Source organism: Chelonoidis abingdonii, chromosome 3 (assembly GCF_003597395.2).
Source record: "Chelonoidis abingdonii isolate Lonesome George chromosome 3, CheloAbing_2.0, whole genome shotgun sequence".
In the NCBI taxonomy this organism is placed as follows: Eukaryota; Metazoa; Chordata; order Testudines; family Testudinidae; genus Chelonoidis; species Chelonoidis abingdonii.
The window spans coordinates 65,423,969-65,441,933 of NC_133771.1; the positions used below are offsets into that span (position 1 = coordinate 65,423,969).

The 17,965-nt window shown below is 39.6% G+C and overlaps 1 protein-coding gene across 1 annotated transcript in view; it reads left to right on the forward strand.

Annotated features, from left to right (window-relative positions):
- BCKDHB (branched chain keto acid dehydrogenase E1 subunit beta) overlaps positions 1-12,719 on the forward strand; it is a 315,214-nt gene extending 302,495 nt beyond the window's left edge. Inside the window, exons 10-11 of the mRNA XM_075063818.1 lie at positions 5,208-5,386; positions 12,374-12,719. Coding sequence (XP_074919919.1) covers positions 5,208-5,348 — 141 coding nt within the window. The 3' untranslated portion in view covers positions 5,349-5,386; positions 12,374-12,719. The remainder of the gene's footprint in view (positions 1-5,207; positions 5,387-12,373) is intronic.
- The last annotated feature ends 5,246 nt before the right edge of the window (positions 12,720-17,965 follow it).

Genomic DNA, 17,965 nt, shown 5'->3' on the forward strand with positions numbered 1-17,965 from the left:
TATGTGCTCAAGATGAAAGGCTTTTAAAATGCAGTATAAAACTCTCGCAATTTTTAAATTGCAGCATAAAGTCCAACTTTAACATCCATTTGGGATTCTCTCCCTGTAAAGAGAAAATCCAAGTGGTGGTTTTGGAAGTCTTAACATTTATTTTTATTTTAAATTAGGTATAATAGTGATAACATTAATAGAATGAAAGTCTGCAACCACTTCATAAGTAAATGTCTTGGCTTTACCACTATCTGTCCGTAAGGAAAGACCATTACTGGAGCGCAAACTCATTCTATTAATGTTATCACTTGGTTCTATTTTTCAGTATTTATTATGCAACTTTTCCAAATTACATTTCTTCAGGGTTTAAATAGGGACACTAAACAATGTGGAATGCTTAAGAAGGACTATAAAGATTGTAATACTTGGGTGAATTAAACTAAGAGCCTGAACCAAACAAAAAAGAAGGCTGAGATGTCACTCCCTCCATGCGTAAGGGCAGTTTGAATAGTACAATTAGAATGAATTAATACTGGCTCAGGGAGATTATTAAAATAATATGGAACCTGTCTAAGTTGCTGGTTTGAATTCAGTGTGGATCCCTGATGACTGCAAGAAGGTGGTAGAGTTCTTCTGTTGAATCAACCTGTTAAGTGCTGTTGGAACTCTGCAGGGTGATGCTGACTGATTCCTGCTGACTCATTGTGGCAGGGATATAATGCAGGAGGAATGGCTCAAGAATGGAGGTTCTTGGGCTCTAGGACAGAGAGAGCTCTTCAGGAACACCCTGAGAAATATCTGTGTTTAGGAAGACAGCCTAGGGTTATGTTTCTCCTCCTGCTATTTGAATTACCAAGGAAGACAGACCCTAGGAACGGGGTAAGATGATACTAAATACAGTCAGGGTGACAAAAGGGGGGGGGGCAGAGAGTGGCATCCCCCACTCACTCCCAACACTTTGGGTAACATTTTGTCCCCCGGCTGGTAGTGCTGCTACTGCTGCAGCCTCAGAGGCAGTGCAGTGCTGAGCCACCAGGTCTTCTCCCTCTGCCCCATGGAGAACAGCAGCAGTGGAGGAGTTCGGGCTACTACAGCTGCCAGTAGCCGGGGCAGTGCTGCCTCTTCGGGTCTCCCACACACTGCCTGTGGGGGAGGTGGAGAACTGAGGAACTGGCCCTGGGGGTGCTCTTGGGGAGGCAGGATACTGGCGAGATGGCACTGGTGGTGCTGTGGGGGAAGTGGGATGCCAATGACTCGGAGCTGGTGCTGGAGGTGCTGTGGGGGAGGCGGGATGCCAAGGACTTGTAGCTGGCTCTGGGGCTGCTGAGGAATGGTGTTGTCACTGCCAGACTCTTTTTTTGCTGTGCAGCTTGTGTAGGATCCACCCAGGAGGCATAGCTCCACCCCTGTCTCCTAGTAATGCCTGAGATGGTGTGGGACAGGGCCATGCTGGCTCAGTCCCAGGTATCTGCCTAGTGCAAAGGACCCAGACTGTCTGTAAGGAGTCGGGGGGGATGGTGCAGAAAAGCACCAATCCTGCCCAGCAATTCTACTTCATGGCTCAGGCTCAGATCTGGTAAGGGCTGCCTCGCTTGACCCACCAGACTCTAGCCCATAATTATTCCCTCTCCACAGTGTCTACCCCAATCTCTTCCTCCCCCCAAATCTCTTAATCCTACTCCACACCCGGAGATCCACAGCCCCTAAACTCTACCTCTCGCTCAGAGGTGAAAGTAAGCCGGTACGGTCTGGGGATTTGAACGGCTCTGGGCTCCCTGCCAGCTGAAACTGAGGCCCAGAGCTTAAATGGCCTCTGTACAGATCCACAAGGTGTGGAGTAAGCTCCAGTGAAACTCAGCCCTAAACTTCTGGGGTGGCTCTGGCCACAGTTTCAGGCTTGCATTGCCATGAGAGCATGGACTTCCCTAGTCCGTGATCCTGTGACAGCTAGATATTCCAAAAGGGGAGGTGGGGTCATGGCATATAGAGCTAGATAGCTGTGGAGTGCAGATGGCCTACTCACCCTGTGCATCTAGCAGCTCCTGCTGCGTGCTGTATCTCCACCCCACCCCTGTACAGACCATTTTTGAACAGGCATTACTATGTCCAAAATAAGCACTATTATCGGCAGTCACAGTATGGGGGCCAAGGACTGAGTGCATATGGAGAGTACGCTATCCTCTCACCCATAAAGATTTTCCACCAGTCAGGGGTGAGGCAGAATTTGAAGCTTGATGTAGCTGGTCTGTGGGTTAAAATAAAGGATTTTGGTCTCTGTTACTTTCCATCTAGCACTTTTCACATTATTAATCTCACTTTTTATAAAGAAAATCCAACCTTAAAATGCTTAAACTCACATTATAATGAAAATAATACTAAGGAGCAAGAAGTGGTGTTACTTAAATGAATTACATAGTGGGATACTGATAGTCATATGTTCATGCTTCTAGTTGACAGTTAAGACAAACGCATATTAAATATGGAAAGCAATGTGATTTCCTGGTTCAGTGGAGGGTTATGTCCCAATCTGAAGTTAACTTACCACTCTCAATATTGCTATTTAAGACCGTAAGCTCTGCAAGCTTTAAATAGTGATTTTCTCTTTCCCTACTGCTGTCCCAAAACTCTGTACCAACAGAAGGGTCAACAAGAAAGCCAACCTGAAAACAGATCCCAGAAAAAGCATAGTGTTTGTTTGATATTTGGCAGGTAAACATATATCCATACATGGACAGTACATGGATTGAATGACCTACTGCCAGTGTTTTCCCCAGGACTAGAAGTTAGAGGGGGTATTCGAATTTACAGGAAGATGAGGGCCAAGGAGTGAGACCATGAGGGTGAAGATGGCACCAAAAACTGAAACATAAGTTTTAGCATTCTAAAACAAAAAATATTATTTAAAAATATATATATATTTAAATTGTCTTTTGAAAATATCATAATAATTAAAAGGTTTAGTACAGAACTCCCCGAGATAATGACCCCTCAAGATGATGTAAGATAATGACCTTTGCAAATATTATGCATTTTAAAAATCTTAGCCTGCTAGGAAATGTATATTTATATAAATTTCCCAGTCACAAATCTGGCATTCTGAAGTAAAGTCACTAAAACATACTAATATGGTTGTTCCAAGAATGAAAAATTGTATTACTTCCTTCTGTGTGGACATAAACTTTCATGAAATTTCAATAAAAAAGGGGGAGTTCCGTTTATTGTGGTTGCCTGGTTGCTATAAGCAAGTTTCGTACATTTTCATCAGCAAGGCTAACTCTTGGCCCCACATTTTAAACATAATAAAACACCAATAAACATCGGCATTTTATTTTATGATGGTTTGTTGTTGTTTATCAATCATAATTTGAAATTATGAGTTTGGCCAACGTCACCAAAATGAATATCCCAACATTGTTGCAACAAACACAGTTGTGTAAGGAAGTTAGTCTTTGTTTATACTTTTAAAACCTATTATGCTTTTTCAGGGACAAGTGTTTTATCATATATATGCTTTTAAAGTGTGTATTAATGTTTCAATTTCAATCCAACCAACAACTAAATGCAATTTTTTTCCAACTAGAAATTTTTTAAAACAATTATATCTATTTGGAAAACTAGATTGGCAACACAGCTAACTAGTTGACCACTGGGGGGAGTAATGTGGGAGTTCAGAAAGGGTAGGGAAATCCTTTTCCTCATGCATTTTCTATTTTCAACTGCTTCGAAAGAAGATGCTACCATACAATTGCACGTGAGTAATACGGAGAAACATGACATTTCTGCAATTCACTTGTGTTAAAGGAGTATCTCCTATCTATGCCGTCATGCGTGGTGAGGGGTGAGCTTATACGAACCTAGGCGGATAGCTCACTCTTGGGTTGCAGTGTATCCTTGTGTTCAAAACAATCCAGCAATCTGAGAAAATATCTAGCATCCCACTATTGAGAAACATGGGTGTTTGACAGGAATTGATTATATGAGTCTAGTGGAAGAGGACTACGAGGGAAGAGACTTCTCTACACTTGCTGGGCCCAGAAAGGAGAAGTCCAGCCAGGAGATCTTAGTAAATGTTAGGAGGAAGGGTCAAGATCTCTTATCTTGACCCTGCTCTCCACTGGATCCAGGATATGAGCAGGTCTGTGGTTCTGCTTTTGCCCCTTCCTCTGCCTAGCCAGGAGAGGGAGTCTGCAGAGGACTTTCTGGGGATGAGAGAAAGTTTGTGAGCTGATAATTGGTATCTATATCAGTACTATCTGGAAAACATACTACTGGATTCACCTATCCCAGATTGCCACAATCCCTGCACTCACCCAGCTATTTGGGAAAGCAGGAAGACTTGAGTGCCATTCTTGAGTTGGCTGCTAAGGATGCTAAAATTTCACACAAGCTCCACATCCACCTTCAGATTAGTGGGGCATGGTTGTTATATTCTGCATGCCTGGTGGCCTGAATAAGCAGACTTTGCCAAGTCTGAGCCTCTCAGGGTATGTCTACACAGAAACTAGTCAACCCTCCCACCTTTCAGGATCCTAGAGCCTGAAAATCTACACAGACCAAGCCCAGAAATCTACACCACAATGAAATAGCCCTGTAGCCTGAGCCCCGCATGCCTGAGACCGCTGGCACAGGTTAGTCATGACTGTCTAGTTGCTGTGTAGACATACCCTCAGAACAAAGATAATTTTTATTTACAGACTGTGTGGTTGACTCTCAGAATGTGCTGATCACATGCAAGTCCATGGATTTCAGTGCCAGATGCAGCTGCTCAGCACTTCTTGGGATAAGTCCCTAATACACTAGAAGTTGTATATAACATTCACTTATATAACAAATAATACTGGCTTTTAGATTATTTGAGTTTCCTTATATGTTTAAGTGTGGCTTGGGAAGTATACACTCCTATTTCTTTGTTCCTGAAATATGTTGCTCTTTGGATGTATAATAGATGTGCTAAATATAATCTGCATGCAGTTTAACATAAAACACATCTATAAAATGAATGTAACATTGATACCAGTTATTATTTTAATATAAATCCCTAAGAAGAAAGGGAAGCTTTACTTCTGTTGTCTGGGCTATGTCTATACTGTGGTATAAATAGAATGTTCGGATTTTCAGGGATGTCAGTCTGGCATAGCTCACCAGAACTTAATTTGTGAAGCATGGCTTCTGAAAGTAAAAACCTTACTAACTTTCTTCCTTGTTTCTGTTAACAGGAAGAGTGCTTCTTGAATCTAGAGGCTCCTATTTCAAGAGTATGTGGCTACGACACTCCTTTCCCTCATATATTTGAACCTTTCTACATCCCAGACAAATGGAAATGCTATGATGCCCTTCGAAAAATGATTAATTATTGATGAAATTATTGATGAAGTCTACAACTGTTCTAACCAGAGTAAGTGGAAGATTTAAAGGTTAAAGTACTAGTCATTTTAAAAGCAGGAATTGGCTATTTGCTGCTTAAACTCATGGTTCAGAAAGATACTTAATCCCCTGCCTAACTTTAAGCACATAAGTAGCCCCACTGTAGTCAATGCTCATAGTGGAGCACATGTTTGAGTACCTTGCTGAATTAGAATATAAAATACTTTGCATTCTGAGAAGTGTGATTGATTTAAGAACAATTGTTGATTGACAGAAAAAATCTATATTGCTTCAAATATTTCACATATGAAAGCCCATTCTGTTTGAACTTTAAAACCTCCTATGGCTCATTGTGGGTTCAAACCTATGACATGTGGGTCATCTTCAACTCATGTTGACTTTAATGGGAGCTGAGAGTACTCAGCCCTTTTCAGGATTGACCTTGAAGACATGAATTTCCTCCAGTCTTATATTATATTCAAAAATACTTAGAATCATAGAATATTAGGGTTGGAAGGGACCTCAGGAGGTCATCTAGTCCAACTCCCTGTTCAAAACAGGACCAATCCCCAGATGGATTTTTTGCCCCAGTTCCCCAAATGGCCCCCTCAAGGATTGAACTCGCAACCCTGCATTTAGCAGTCCTATGCTCAAACCACTGAGCTAGCCCTCCTATCATAAGCCCTGTTATCTAAAGTTTATTCTACAAATAATAACTAAATATTACATTTTCTTTATAATTTTTCCAGCTTCTTTGCCCACTCACCAAGTGAGATTTCAGCTGTTTGCAATATCCTGCAAGGAAGCAAGTGGTATTAAATTTCATTACTTGTATCTAAATCATTAGGATGTTTAAAACACATTCCTAGTCTTAAATTTCTTTTCAATGTAATAGCAAAAATCTGTTCTTTTCCTTCATAAACATACATAGTAGTTAGACTGTTCATCAGCCAGCAAAGTCTTTGAAAGGAAGCTGAAAATGACTATAATAGATCTTCTGTATTTACTGGCTGATGTTATGATGTAAATATGTTTTAAGCAAGTAGTTGATTTACTATGGATTTCAATGACACTGTAAAATAGTAGCATTATAGCTACTGTATTTAGATGTACAATGGGAGGCAGTTGCTGGGATCCATACTTCATGGGCCTCATCTTTCTAACATAAAAAGAAATTAGAAAATAGTATAATCCAAAGGTAATTTATATATTGTGGCATTTCTCTTGCTCCCATTGAAGTCAGTGGGAGTTTTACTATTGACTTCAGTGGCAGCAGGATTATGCCCTATAATGGGGACCCATTCTTGTGTTCATATTCCCAGTATATGGCTGTGGTCTCATGTAAATATCCCATCAGAATATACCCTGTGGATGATGTAATGTTCTTACCTCAAAGTCTTGAACTGTTATACAGCTTCACCAAATCATAGTATTATATACCTGCAGCTGACAGCATTAGGACAGGCCTTAATGCTTGATACAACTACTAAGAGAGGAACTACCATTCTGCAGTGTTCAGTTAAGCTGTGAAGTCTTAGTTGAATGTGTGAGGTGCATTAAGTAGCCAGTATCTCTCATTTTTGTAGATGTTTCTTTTCAGGTACTTTTTGGCCCTGGTATTTGTTTTCTTACCTTCATTTTGTCCTCAGAGTAGGAAGCTTTAAGGGCTCCCCTACATGTGATCAGAAGTTTACCCTTTCAGATCATTAGTCTGTTTTGCTCAATCCAAAGAGTCCCTGTCTCCATGAAATACTGTGGTTCCACTTAGTAACTCCACATTTACCATATTTACCATATTGCCTCTCCCTTTGTGGGTTCCAGAACTAGCTACTCCAAGAAGCTGTCATTTAAGGTGTCAAGAAACTGTTTCTCTGCTTCCCTTCCTGAGGACATGTACCCAGTCAGTATGACCACCATACTATGTCATGTGAAATATCATAACATTTCTGAATATTTTAAAAGTAAGGACATCCTATGTTAGCGGAGATTTCATTATGGTAGTTGTGGGTAAGTGCTTATTTTTTTAATGCCAACCACTGTTGATATAAAAACAACAAGGAGTCCAGTGGTACCTTAAAGACTAACAGATTTGTTTGGGCATCAAAAAAATGCCCAAATAAATCTGTTAATCTTTAAGATGCCATCAAACTCCTTGTTGTTTTTTTGAATACAGACTAACATGGCTACCCCCAATACTTGACACTGTTGATATGAAATTGTCCCTCGTGTTTTACCTGTACTAAAGTAAATTTGTCCAATCAGATGTTCCCTTAATTTGACACCATCGTACATTAAATCAAACTGTCTCCAGAGAACTGAGTCTCTGTAACTATCTGAATGCATCTTTTATTATTTTGCACATGGTTGAAACTTTAGGGAGGTTATCAATGCAGCATGGTCGGTTGTCCCTGATCTGTTCTTATTTAGGGAAAAAAACATCTCCTATGACAGAGGAGAAGCAAATCCAGAAGACTGCCCTCCTGGGGATGTAACAAAGGAGTCTGCAGCATCTGCAGCATCGTAGTCCATTCCCATCTCTGACCATGCATAGGATGGGGATCAGGGGAGTCTGTGCAGGGAGGCAGGCTGTGGGAAGGAGGTAGATATGCGCACTACATGTGTGCCACATTTGTCCTCTGGAAACCAGCATGCAACCGTCTATAAAGTGAATGTAGACTTAATCTGAATTAACTTTTGGATATGTCCCATCCACCACCTTCCAATTTGTACTGTGGATCCCACCACACAAAAACTGTCAAAGGGGACTACTGGGGCAGCTGGTAGTACTTTAGTCAGCATTGCTGTGGAGCTAGGCTCACTGAGATGAGGGGAAAGCCACAAGGCTAGGGAGGGGGCAGGAGGCAACATAGAAACACAGGCTAGCACTGACTTCCAGCTGATTTCAGGTTACAGGGTCCATAACCTCTAGTCATGCTGTTGGGGGTCAAAATAGGTTTTGTCCCTCATTGAATAATCTGCTCGAAATCGGTGATGGGAAATCTTGGAGTGTCATGTCCTCTTTGCAGGTTATTCGGTGTGAGTGTAGTGGAGAGACATAGGTCTAGGAAATTTTGAGAGAAGTCTCATAAAATTCTTTACATAGTTTTTTCAAATCATTGTAGCTGGGATTCTGTATTACGGTATGCATCCAACTTTGGCCTATCCACAGCTCATACATCCCATCAGCTTATAATTATTTGGGGGTATTGCAGTATTTAGTTTTTACAGTAAATATTTGCTTTTGGTTTCTTAAAAATAAATAAATGGATGTTACAGTTTCCTGTGCAGGTTGCACTGAATTGTTATTGCTGTGCCTTTATTTCCACTTGTAACAAGTTTTTCCTTGTTTAGTTAATATTTTTAGAAATTAATCTGCTTGTCAGAGGCAGTAATTACAAAAGATCCGTGTTCAGCCATCTGCTCCATGGAGTTCAGATGGAAGGATAATGTGTTTTTATCTGTATTGCTATGAAAATGAAAGCATAATTGTAGCATTTGCTGGCTTTTGTACTCAGCGTAATACTCATTGGTGAGGTGGTTTGTTGATCCGGAATTTTGAGGTCAGTATGTTGCAAATCCATTGATATGCAGGGAGCACAGCGATCTCCTATAATAACTACCTTCAAAGAGACTGGAGATTGTCTTACAGTTCATGAGGCCCCAGCCAGAGCAGAGCCATATGTTGCTAAAAAGGCGGAATAACAGACCATGAGTTGTCCCCTTCTCATCCTGGTGCTGGAAAGACAGAGGGGATCTACAGGTGCGTGTTTCTATTCCCTCTGATTATACTGCCAGAGTCGAGTGTAGGGCTGGCTGTTAGCTGCAGAGCTGGCATACATTTTAGGATCCCAAGTAGCGACTTGCTTTGGTTATGCTTGTGAACAACTTGATGTGCAGCAAGTAATTTTCATGTTTCCTACCTGTGATCAAGTCTTTTATTGGAGACTTGTATCCGTTACTTTTAAACAGATGGCAAAAACTATGCCAGTTAATCAAGTTACAGCTCTGTGGTACATTTCTTTGTCTCTCTAACTGGTAGTTATTTGTATTGATATTTTCAATATACTTATCTATCACACAGTATTCAGAGAAGGAATAACATATAAATCCATCCCTCTCCATTCACAGAACTAAGCATTACTAAAAAGGTAATTCTGAATGTTTTGCAGAAAAACAAGGGCACTTGTCCTGCAGCTAGCTGAGCACAGGTTTACCCTACTCCCAGTGTGGCTGCACGTCGGCATTTGGATTCACTTACAGCGTTGTGCCTAAGCCTAGTCAAAATCTCTGAACTGAAGACTGAAATAGTTCATTTCTAAAAGTAGCCTCTCTGCCTTGTGCCACTTATTTTTTTAAATTTCTTTTTCCCCCTGACTGGCTGTGTGCATCTGTGTTGACAATATATCACACGTACACAGTCATTTCTCTCAATGTTGATGTTTGTCATGTCTTTCCTGTTCATAGACTGAGTTGATAATATAACATTGTATGACTCATCAATGAAAGATAAGAAGCATAAAGTCTCCACATAACTAGGTCAGACCTTTCAACAGCTTCTTGGCTGCTGGTGAGTTCACATTAGACATGGCATTGTTAAGATCTATAGCTCTAAATGTTAGCTTCCAGGTGTGCAGCTGTGCTTCAAACAACACTTATTCAAAGTGGAAAGAAGGAATGAGATGAACATGAATATATATTTCCTGTATAGCTGATGTGATTAGTGGTTATTCATAAAAAAGCCAGCACATATTAGAAAGTGCTCTTGTGTGACACACAAAATATCAGGGGCAGTTATAATACACAGATGGCAGAGTGTCAGAGGGGTAGCCGTGTTAGTCTGAATCTGTAAAAAGCGATAGAGTCCTGTGGCACCTTATAGACTAACAGATGTATTGGAGCATGAGCTTTCGTGGGTGAATACCCACTTCATTGGATGGCAGAGATATCATCAGACCATTCCAAATGGCCTCCCTCTGGCCATGCACAACTTTGTATTCTACAGGACTGTGTTTTTCTGTCTGTTGCCAAGATCTGCATTTTAAGGCTCTTTCCCTAACAGATGGAGATTCATCTGTATGAGAGAGATATGTACTTTATCTACTCCTGTTACACATTGATATGTCTGTGTATACATTGTGACAGTGTAGGTGCTGCTAGTAGTTACCCTATTTAAGAAGTTACCTAACGCTTTCCATCTACCATTCCCTATTTTCAGTTATAATTTTGCCAAACTTAAACCATTCAGTCTCGAATTTCTTGGCTTTCTCTACCTCAAGCAGATTTTTTAAATTTCAGCAAAAAGGGCTGTTTCTGAGAAAGAGGTTGGGGGAAATTGGTAGTTTTGCCCATGATGAATTTTTCCCCAACCATTTCTCTGAAGAGTTCTCATGCTTCATTGGTTTGGCATGGAGACCTAAAATTTAGACTGGCAGTAATCATGGGACCAGTAAGGTGCTGTCCCTATGAAAATCTGTCCAGATTATGGTGAATTATAAACCTCTGAAAATTGCCATTTGCACAAGCTGCTAAAATCTCTAGACATTCCATCTGCTCTGGCCCCACAACTCCCTGCATGCTAGTTACAGTGAGTATATTCCAGCTCCTCAGAACTCCTACTTGCTCCCAGTCCCACTCAGCTTCCTACATGTAAGGCACAGCTAGAGCTCCTAACAAGTCATAGGTGCTGAAGCTGCAGGGCTTCCTGCTTCCTTTGTGTGAGAAGGTGTGCTGGGCCGAGAGACAGGAGGAGAACTACTACAGACTGGTATTCTGTGCATTTCGAAGTACTTATTTATGGGTCATGGCTTCACACCGCTATTTTAGGAGGAAGGAAAGTTATCATTTTTCCCCTTCCCCATTTTACAGATAAAGTATGTGAGAGGTTACAAAAGGTCACTTCTGGCACATTAGAGAATAAAACCCAGATGTCTAATATGGCAGGAACAAGTGTCACCCACTTAACCACACTGCCTTTCAAAGTGAAAGTACCAGATTCATGTGCTTGGCTGTGCTGTCTATAACCACTAGAACACACTCCTCCAGAACCTGGAACAGAACCCAGAAGTCCTGATTCCCAACATCCCAATACACTACTGGCAAAGTATGTTTGGCATCCCCCACTAATGTCTGGTCCACATAGCAGATAACAGTCAGCTTTTCCTACCAATTACTTCTTCATCTAAGCTGACAGACGTGTGCTGTTGTTCGAAATGTGTTGAGTTCAGACCTTGTGGATGATCCATCCGGGAGAGGGAGGGGGGTTAACGTGGTTCCAGATGGAACTTCAGTTTACTTTTTTTAAAAAATCCTAGAGAATTACATACAAAATATTACAATAAAATTCTTTCATTACATGATTACATACTATTTCTTCTACAAGACACCTTCCTCATCAGAATAGTGTGACTAAGGAAAAGAGTTAAATAAAGAGGAAGGACATTCTCTTTTGCTTAAGGCACTGGAGTGGGACCTAGGAGAACTTAACCTGCCATGGACTACCCAGCCAAGACTGTATAATAATGCATATGCAGAAATGGTCCAAATTACTGTTGCATGGGCAACCTTAATTCTGTCATTTCCTAACTTTCACCGTTTGCAGTCTTAATATTCTTTTAATGTAGTTTTCTATATGTAATAAATATATTCTATTGTTAACTGGCCGTTTAGGTACCTATAACATTTTATCTATCTTGTACAGTGTTAGGAAATAACAAAAATAACCTTGAAGTTAAATGTTCCAGAATAATATTTGCTGTTGGACTGCATGATTGGAATAAATTGGAGCAAAAGATATTGTTAGTTGTGTTTAGAAAGTCTCCTGCCACCATTAAGGTGCAAGCGAGTTTAATCAAAATTTATACATGATATGAGTAAAGGGAAATCATCTTTTATTTCCTGCAGGTAACATTATACATGAAACGAAAGAAGGAGATTGTGGTGTGAGGAGGTACCTATTTAAGCTATGGATATTACTTTCACCCTAAATGTGTATAATTTATTTTATCTTCTATTTTTGCAGAGATGGGAGGAAGAACAAGAATATACGGAAGCCTTCTTTAGAACTCTTGGCGTTTATTCAGATGTGTGTTTTCTGGAAGTCCTGTAGCAGATTATCTTCTCTGAAGTAAATCCATCCTGAATGTCATCTTGGCTAATCTTCAAAAGCTCAAATTTTCCCCTAATTATGAAATCAGTGATGGACAGGTGATTGCTGTAATAAATAGTTTCAAATGTATTAACGAAATAAATTCCAGATGTAGTATGAACTTTATTCACTTTGCAATGCTTCACTAGGATACATCTTTAAATGACTTCACTGTGTAAATATTATGTGGGATTTTATTCAATAAAACATATTGTACTCATGTGGTCTCCCTTTGCTTTTTCTGTTTTGGGAAAAGTCCAAAAAGATCCTTATTTGGTAACTATACATTTTAAACAAAAATAATATTGAAGCAGAAAACTGATCTGTGTGTCAAAATGGACAGTGGTTGCACAGTTTCTGACATTGGGGCCAGATGGTGAGGGCAGGACTTGGGAGACATGGGATCAGTTCCCTCTTCACCCACAGACTTCCTGTGTGACCTTGGGTTCTCTGTGCCTCAGTTCCCTGTCTGTAAAAACTGTGATAATAGCACTTTCCTACTTCATAGGGGTGTTGAGGATAAATCCATTAAAGAGGGTGATGCATTTTGAGATCTACTAATGAAAAGTGCTGTATAAGAGCTTGGTATTTTCATTATTATATAACCACTGTCATTAATTGTGACTTTTCATCACTATAATGGTCTCCAATAAGAAGATCCTAAAGTACTGATTCCTCTCCTCTCTCTTCCAAATTAATTAAAAATGTGCAGTGGGAGAGGAGCTACTGATACTATCCTGTATGGTTGTATAGCTGATGGGCTCCATTGCTAAATCTCTCTCTTAGTGTCCTTATGTTTCAATTATTTTCACCTCTAGCTGTAGGATATATTCTGATGGTGAATAAACAATGTTAAGTCATCAAAAGAATGGCAATCATCAGATCTCTTCCAAACTGAAATGAGTGGTGGGAGAAGCAGCTGTGCAGGCACCATTTTCTGTTAGGGAAGTAAATAGACCTAGAGTATTACAGAAAGGATTTTACAATATAATCTATCAATGTTCACCTTCCCTGTTGTGGAATGTCTCCAGAATCAGACCTCGCTACGTAACCTGAAGGGCACTGACCATCTTTAAGAACAAAAAGAATTTAGACCCTCTAGATGTCTTGAGAGGTTTTGCAATATTCAGATTTACTCAGTTTTTTGTTGGTCATGCCTTTCATGTCCTCATCAAGCTAGGGGGAGGGCTTCGACAAGCCGAGGCAAGGATGGGGATCCATTGTCATGAGGATTCTCTCAGTGGATGGCTGTGTAAGGGGTTGCAGAGCCTATTACAGCATCATGGCTTCGAACCAGAATGGATACCGCTGCATAACCTTTGTTCATCTGCCCACCACCTGCCTTAAGTGTCACATATGTAGTTCATAGGCCTTGTTTTGGTCCTCTGTGTAGGGGGTGAATTTCATTGAGTCCTCATGCTAAAAATCTGAGATTCTTTTTTAATTGATGCAAATGTCCAGTTAATTGAAAGCAGCAAAGAGTTCTGTGGCACCTTATAGACTAACAAACGTATTGGAGCATGAGCTTTCATGGGTGAATACCCACTTCGTCGGATGCATGTAGTGGAAATTTCCAGAGGCAGGTATAAATATGCAAGCAAGAATCAGGCTGGAGATAATGACGTTAGTTCTATCAGGGAGGATGAGGCCCTTTTCTAGCAGTTGAGGTGTGAACACCAAGGGAGTAGAAACTGCTTTTGTCTTTTTGATCCAGACTAACAAGGCTACCCATCTGACAGTTAATTTAACTTCTTGTCGGCAGGGAGTTCCAAATACTTCAAATAAAACTCAAGTTTTGCCCTCAAAACTATGCATTATCAGAGATGGGAAAGTGCTTCTATACATTGAACAGCTCAGAGGGATTTCCAGCATGACATAGAGAATAAGGCAAAATTACACAAGAGCAAGGATGGCCCTGCAAAGGCATAGCACTGGATATCAGAAGACCTGGGGTGTATTCCCAACTTTCTGAAGACCTTGGGTAAGCTATTTAGTCGCTGATCCAGCTCCCATTGAAGTCAAAGGGAGTCTTAGCTATAAGGCCAACATTTTCAAACGGGTGAATAAACCCATGTTTCCTCCATTTGTGCACCTAAATAACTGGCTTGGTTTTCAAAGTTGCTGAGTACCTACAAGCTCAATGGCAACTGTGAGCTCTCAGCACCTCTCAGGATCAAAACAGTAATCTCTATATGTCTCACTTCCTTCATCTGTGAAATCAGACAGTGCCTGCTTCACAGCAGAGTTGAGGCTGATCATTAATGTTTGAAAGGGCTTTGAAATGTTCAGGTGCTAAAGATGATACATCTATTCAGGTCCTACCATCTGATTGCATGCCGTTTATTACACTCTTAATGCACACCTTCACTTCACAGTCCCACGTGGCCCTGCTGGAATTAATGAGGGAAGAAGAAATCATTTTGATGTGATAAAAACATGTTGCTGAGCTTCATTTTAGGGTTTAATCCTCCATTAAGATGGCGTTCTATTAAGTCTTTATGAAAGCTGTTTATGGGATGCATTCATTATTTGTATAAAACTTAAACATGCACTAATCATTCTCTATTTCGTATAGTGTTTTACTCCCTAAGGAAGTTATTTCTGTTTTTTTTTATTACACCAAAACTTACTCTAAAAATGTACTGTCTAGCATTTCTATCATAAATAGAACATGCCATTTTTTTGTATGCATTTTCTTTAAAATTGTTCTAATAGAGATTTCAAATACACACACACATTACCACAGTAATGTGTACTTTATTAACAGTATTAATACTGTTTATATTTAATATTATTTCTGAACAAGCATATTGTAAGTATGAAATCAATTAACCATGTCCAACAGTTTTTTTCTCTGTGGTTTTATTTATTTAAAGTTCATTGTGTGAAAGTAAAAAGAGATAATCCAGAATACACATCTTTAGAAAATAAAATGTGTTCTTAATTTTTGTTTCAGTATCCTTTCTCCCTCTCCTCCCAACTTTGTATTTTCAGTGAATGACTGGTGTGGGATTGTGATAATGAAAATCTCACTTTCCGTTTTTGGATAACAGGAGTATTTCTCCAGGGTATAAATGATTATTCTGTTTCAGAATGTGTTGCTCTCAAAATTCTGCCTAGATGGCAGTGTGCACCCATCTAACCTACATTCAGGGTTCAGTGCCATGGAAAGTATATGTACAAGTAAAAATGTGCAGCCATGAGCTGAAAGGGAGGATGTACACTGTATATGCAAATACAACACGTCACATTAAATCCCTCAACAAGAAATCTAATGTCAAATAAATCAGGGTTATTAACTATCACCTTGTCTTCTAAATGTTTGAGGAGAAAGTAAGATTTTTAGAGCAATTGAAAAAATCTTACTCATTTCAGCATTCAGCAGGGGCATTCATTTGCTTCCCATCTCATCCACTTACATAATTGAAATTGTCCTATGCTTTTTAACCTACAACCAGTAGTACATACCAGATGCAAGAAATAAAAAGAGAAGGACTCTCTCATGTGATTAACACAAAGCAACAGGCCTTTTACTGACAGCATGTGTATCCAGAACAAAACCTGGGAAGCAGCTATCATTCTTTCTGCTCTTTGTCCAATTACCATAAAGTACTAAAATCCAGAATGTAACTCCAAAGATATTATGATATACCTTGAGATTATAATAGCATTACATTGTGTTTTCATTTATAAACTATTTTAGATTCCCATTGTTAGAGATATTTAAAACTAGCACTAGTAACTTTTTGTAAGAACTGCAGTAGGTTCTGAGGGATGGACTAGAATAGAAATAAGAAATTACAGTACTCTTGTAGCTGCATAAACCCACTAATTCCAGACCAAGGTCTGACACACTCATACCTACCTATCTAACTAGGTTAAGACAATGGTACCAGAGCAACTTCAATGGGACTCCTTAGAATGACAGCTATATACTCATTACTAAAGATCTAATTCAACTCCCATTGAAGTCATTGGCATGTCTCTCTTGGAGCTGAAGGAGCTCAAAGTGTTTGCAGGATTGAACTTAAAATCTATGGAGCTTCTTAGCGACTAAGGCCAAATAGCTGCTTAAGAAGGGTGGTGTCCACCATGCGCTGGTATATTGTGGAAGGTCATTACTAGACAAATAACACCAGGTGCAGGAACTAAAAGATTTTGTTGGGGATTGTTATCTGGGTGACTCTGAGAGCACAATGAGCATGGCGTGTTCAATACAAAATAAACTGATGCAGTTTTTAAGCTTTCTCAGTTCAATAGATCTGAAATAAAGATATGATTCCTCTGCAGCGCCATTCCTGCTCAGGTCATCTGCAGGGTTTAATTTCAGTTAGGTATCGGAGACACATCTCAGACCAAAATATAACCAAGAGTTGTAATTAACCAGAGTTCAAATAACCAGGGCTGATTATATGTTTTCTTCTGATTTATATGAGGTTCATTAATACAGCCCTAAATTTTCAAATTCAAGCACTCAAAATTCAGGTAAGTACAAAAGGTGTCTCATTCATTGTAAAATTTGAATCTGTGGTATGTATAAAGATGAGGAAGGATAGTCTTGTGGCAAAATACACTGGACTACCTGAAGAGATTTGGGTTCTAACACAGACTTTTATGTGTGACCTTGGGCAAGTCCTTTCAGATGAAATCCTGGCTTCGTTGAAGTCAATGGAAAAACTAGACTGTCTTACTGTGTATATAGCCAAATAAGGCCTCAATCCCTGTTATTGTTTCCCTTGTTAAAAATAAACCTTAACATATTACCCTGAATTAATCTCCAGTATTAATATATTTGCACAGTAAATCATTCTTGAGTTTACAACCTGAATATTGAATGAATACTTAGAGTTAAGAGGTAGCTGTATTAGTCTATATCCATAAAAACAACAAGGAGTCTGGTGGCATCTTAAAGACTAACAGATTTATTTGGGCATAAGCTTTCATGGGTAAAAACCTCACTTCTTCAGATGCATGGAGTGAAAATTACAGATGCAGGCATTATATACTGACACATGAAGAGAARGGAGTTACCTCACAAGTGGAGAACCAGTGTTGACAGGGCCAATTYGAATCMRSSYKGATTCRAATTGGCCCTGTCAACACTGGTTCTCCACTTGTGAGGTAACTCCYTTCTCTTCATGTGTCAGTATATAATGCCTGCATCTGTAATTTTCACTCCATGCATCTGAAGAAGTGAGGTTTTTACCCATGAAAGCTTATGCCCAAATAAATCTGTTAGTCTTTAAGATGCCACCAGACTCCTTGTTGTTTTTATGGATATAGACTAATACAGCTACCTCTTAACTCTAAGTATTCATTCAATATTCAGGTTGTAAACTCAAGAATGATTTACTGTGCAAATATATTAATACTGGAGATTAATTCAGGGTAATATGTTAAGGTTTATTTTTAACAAGGGAAACAATAACAGGGATTGAGGCCTTATTTGGCTATATACACAGTAAG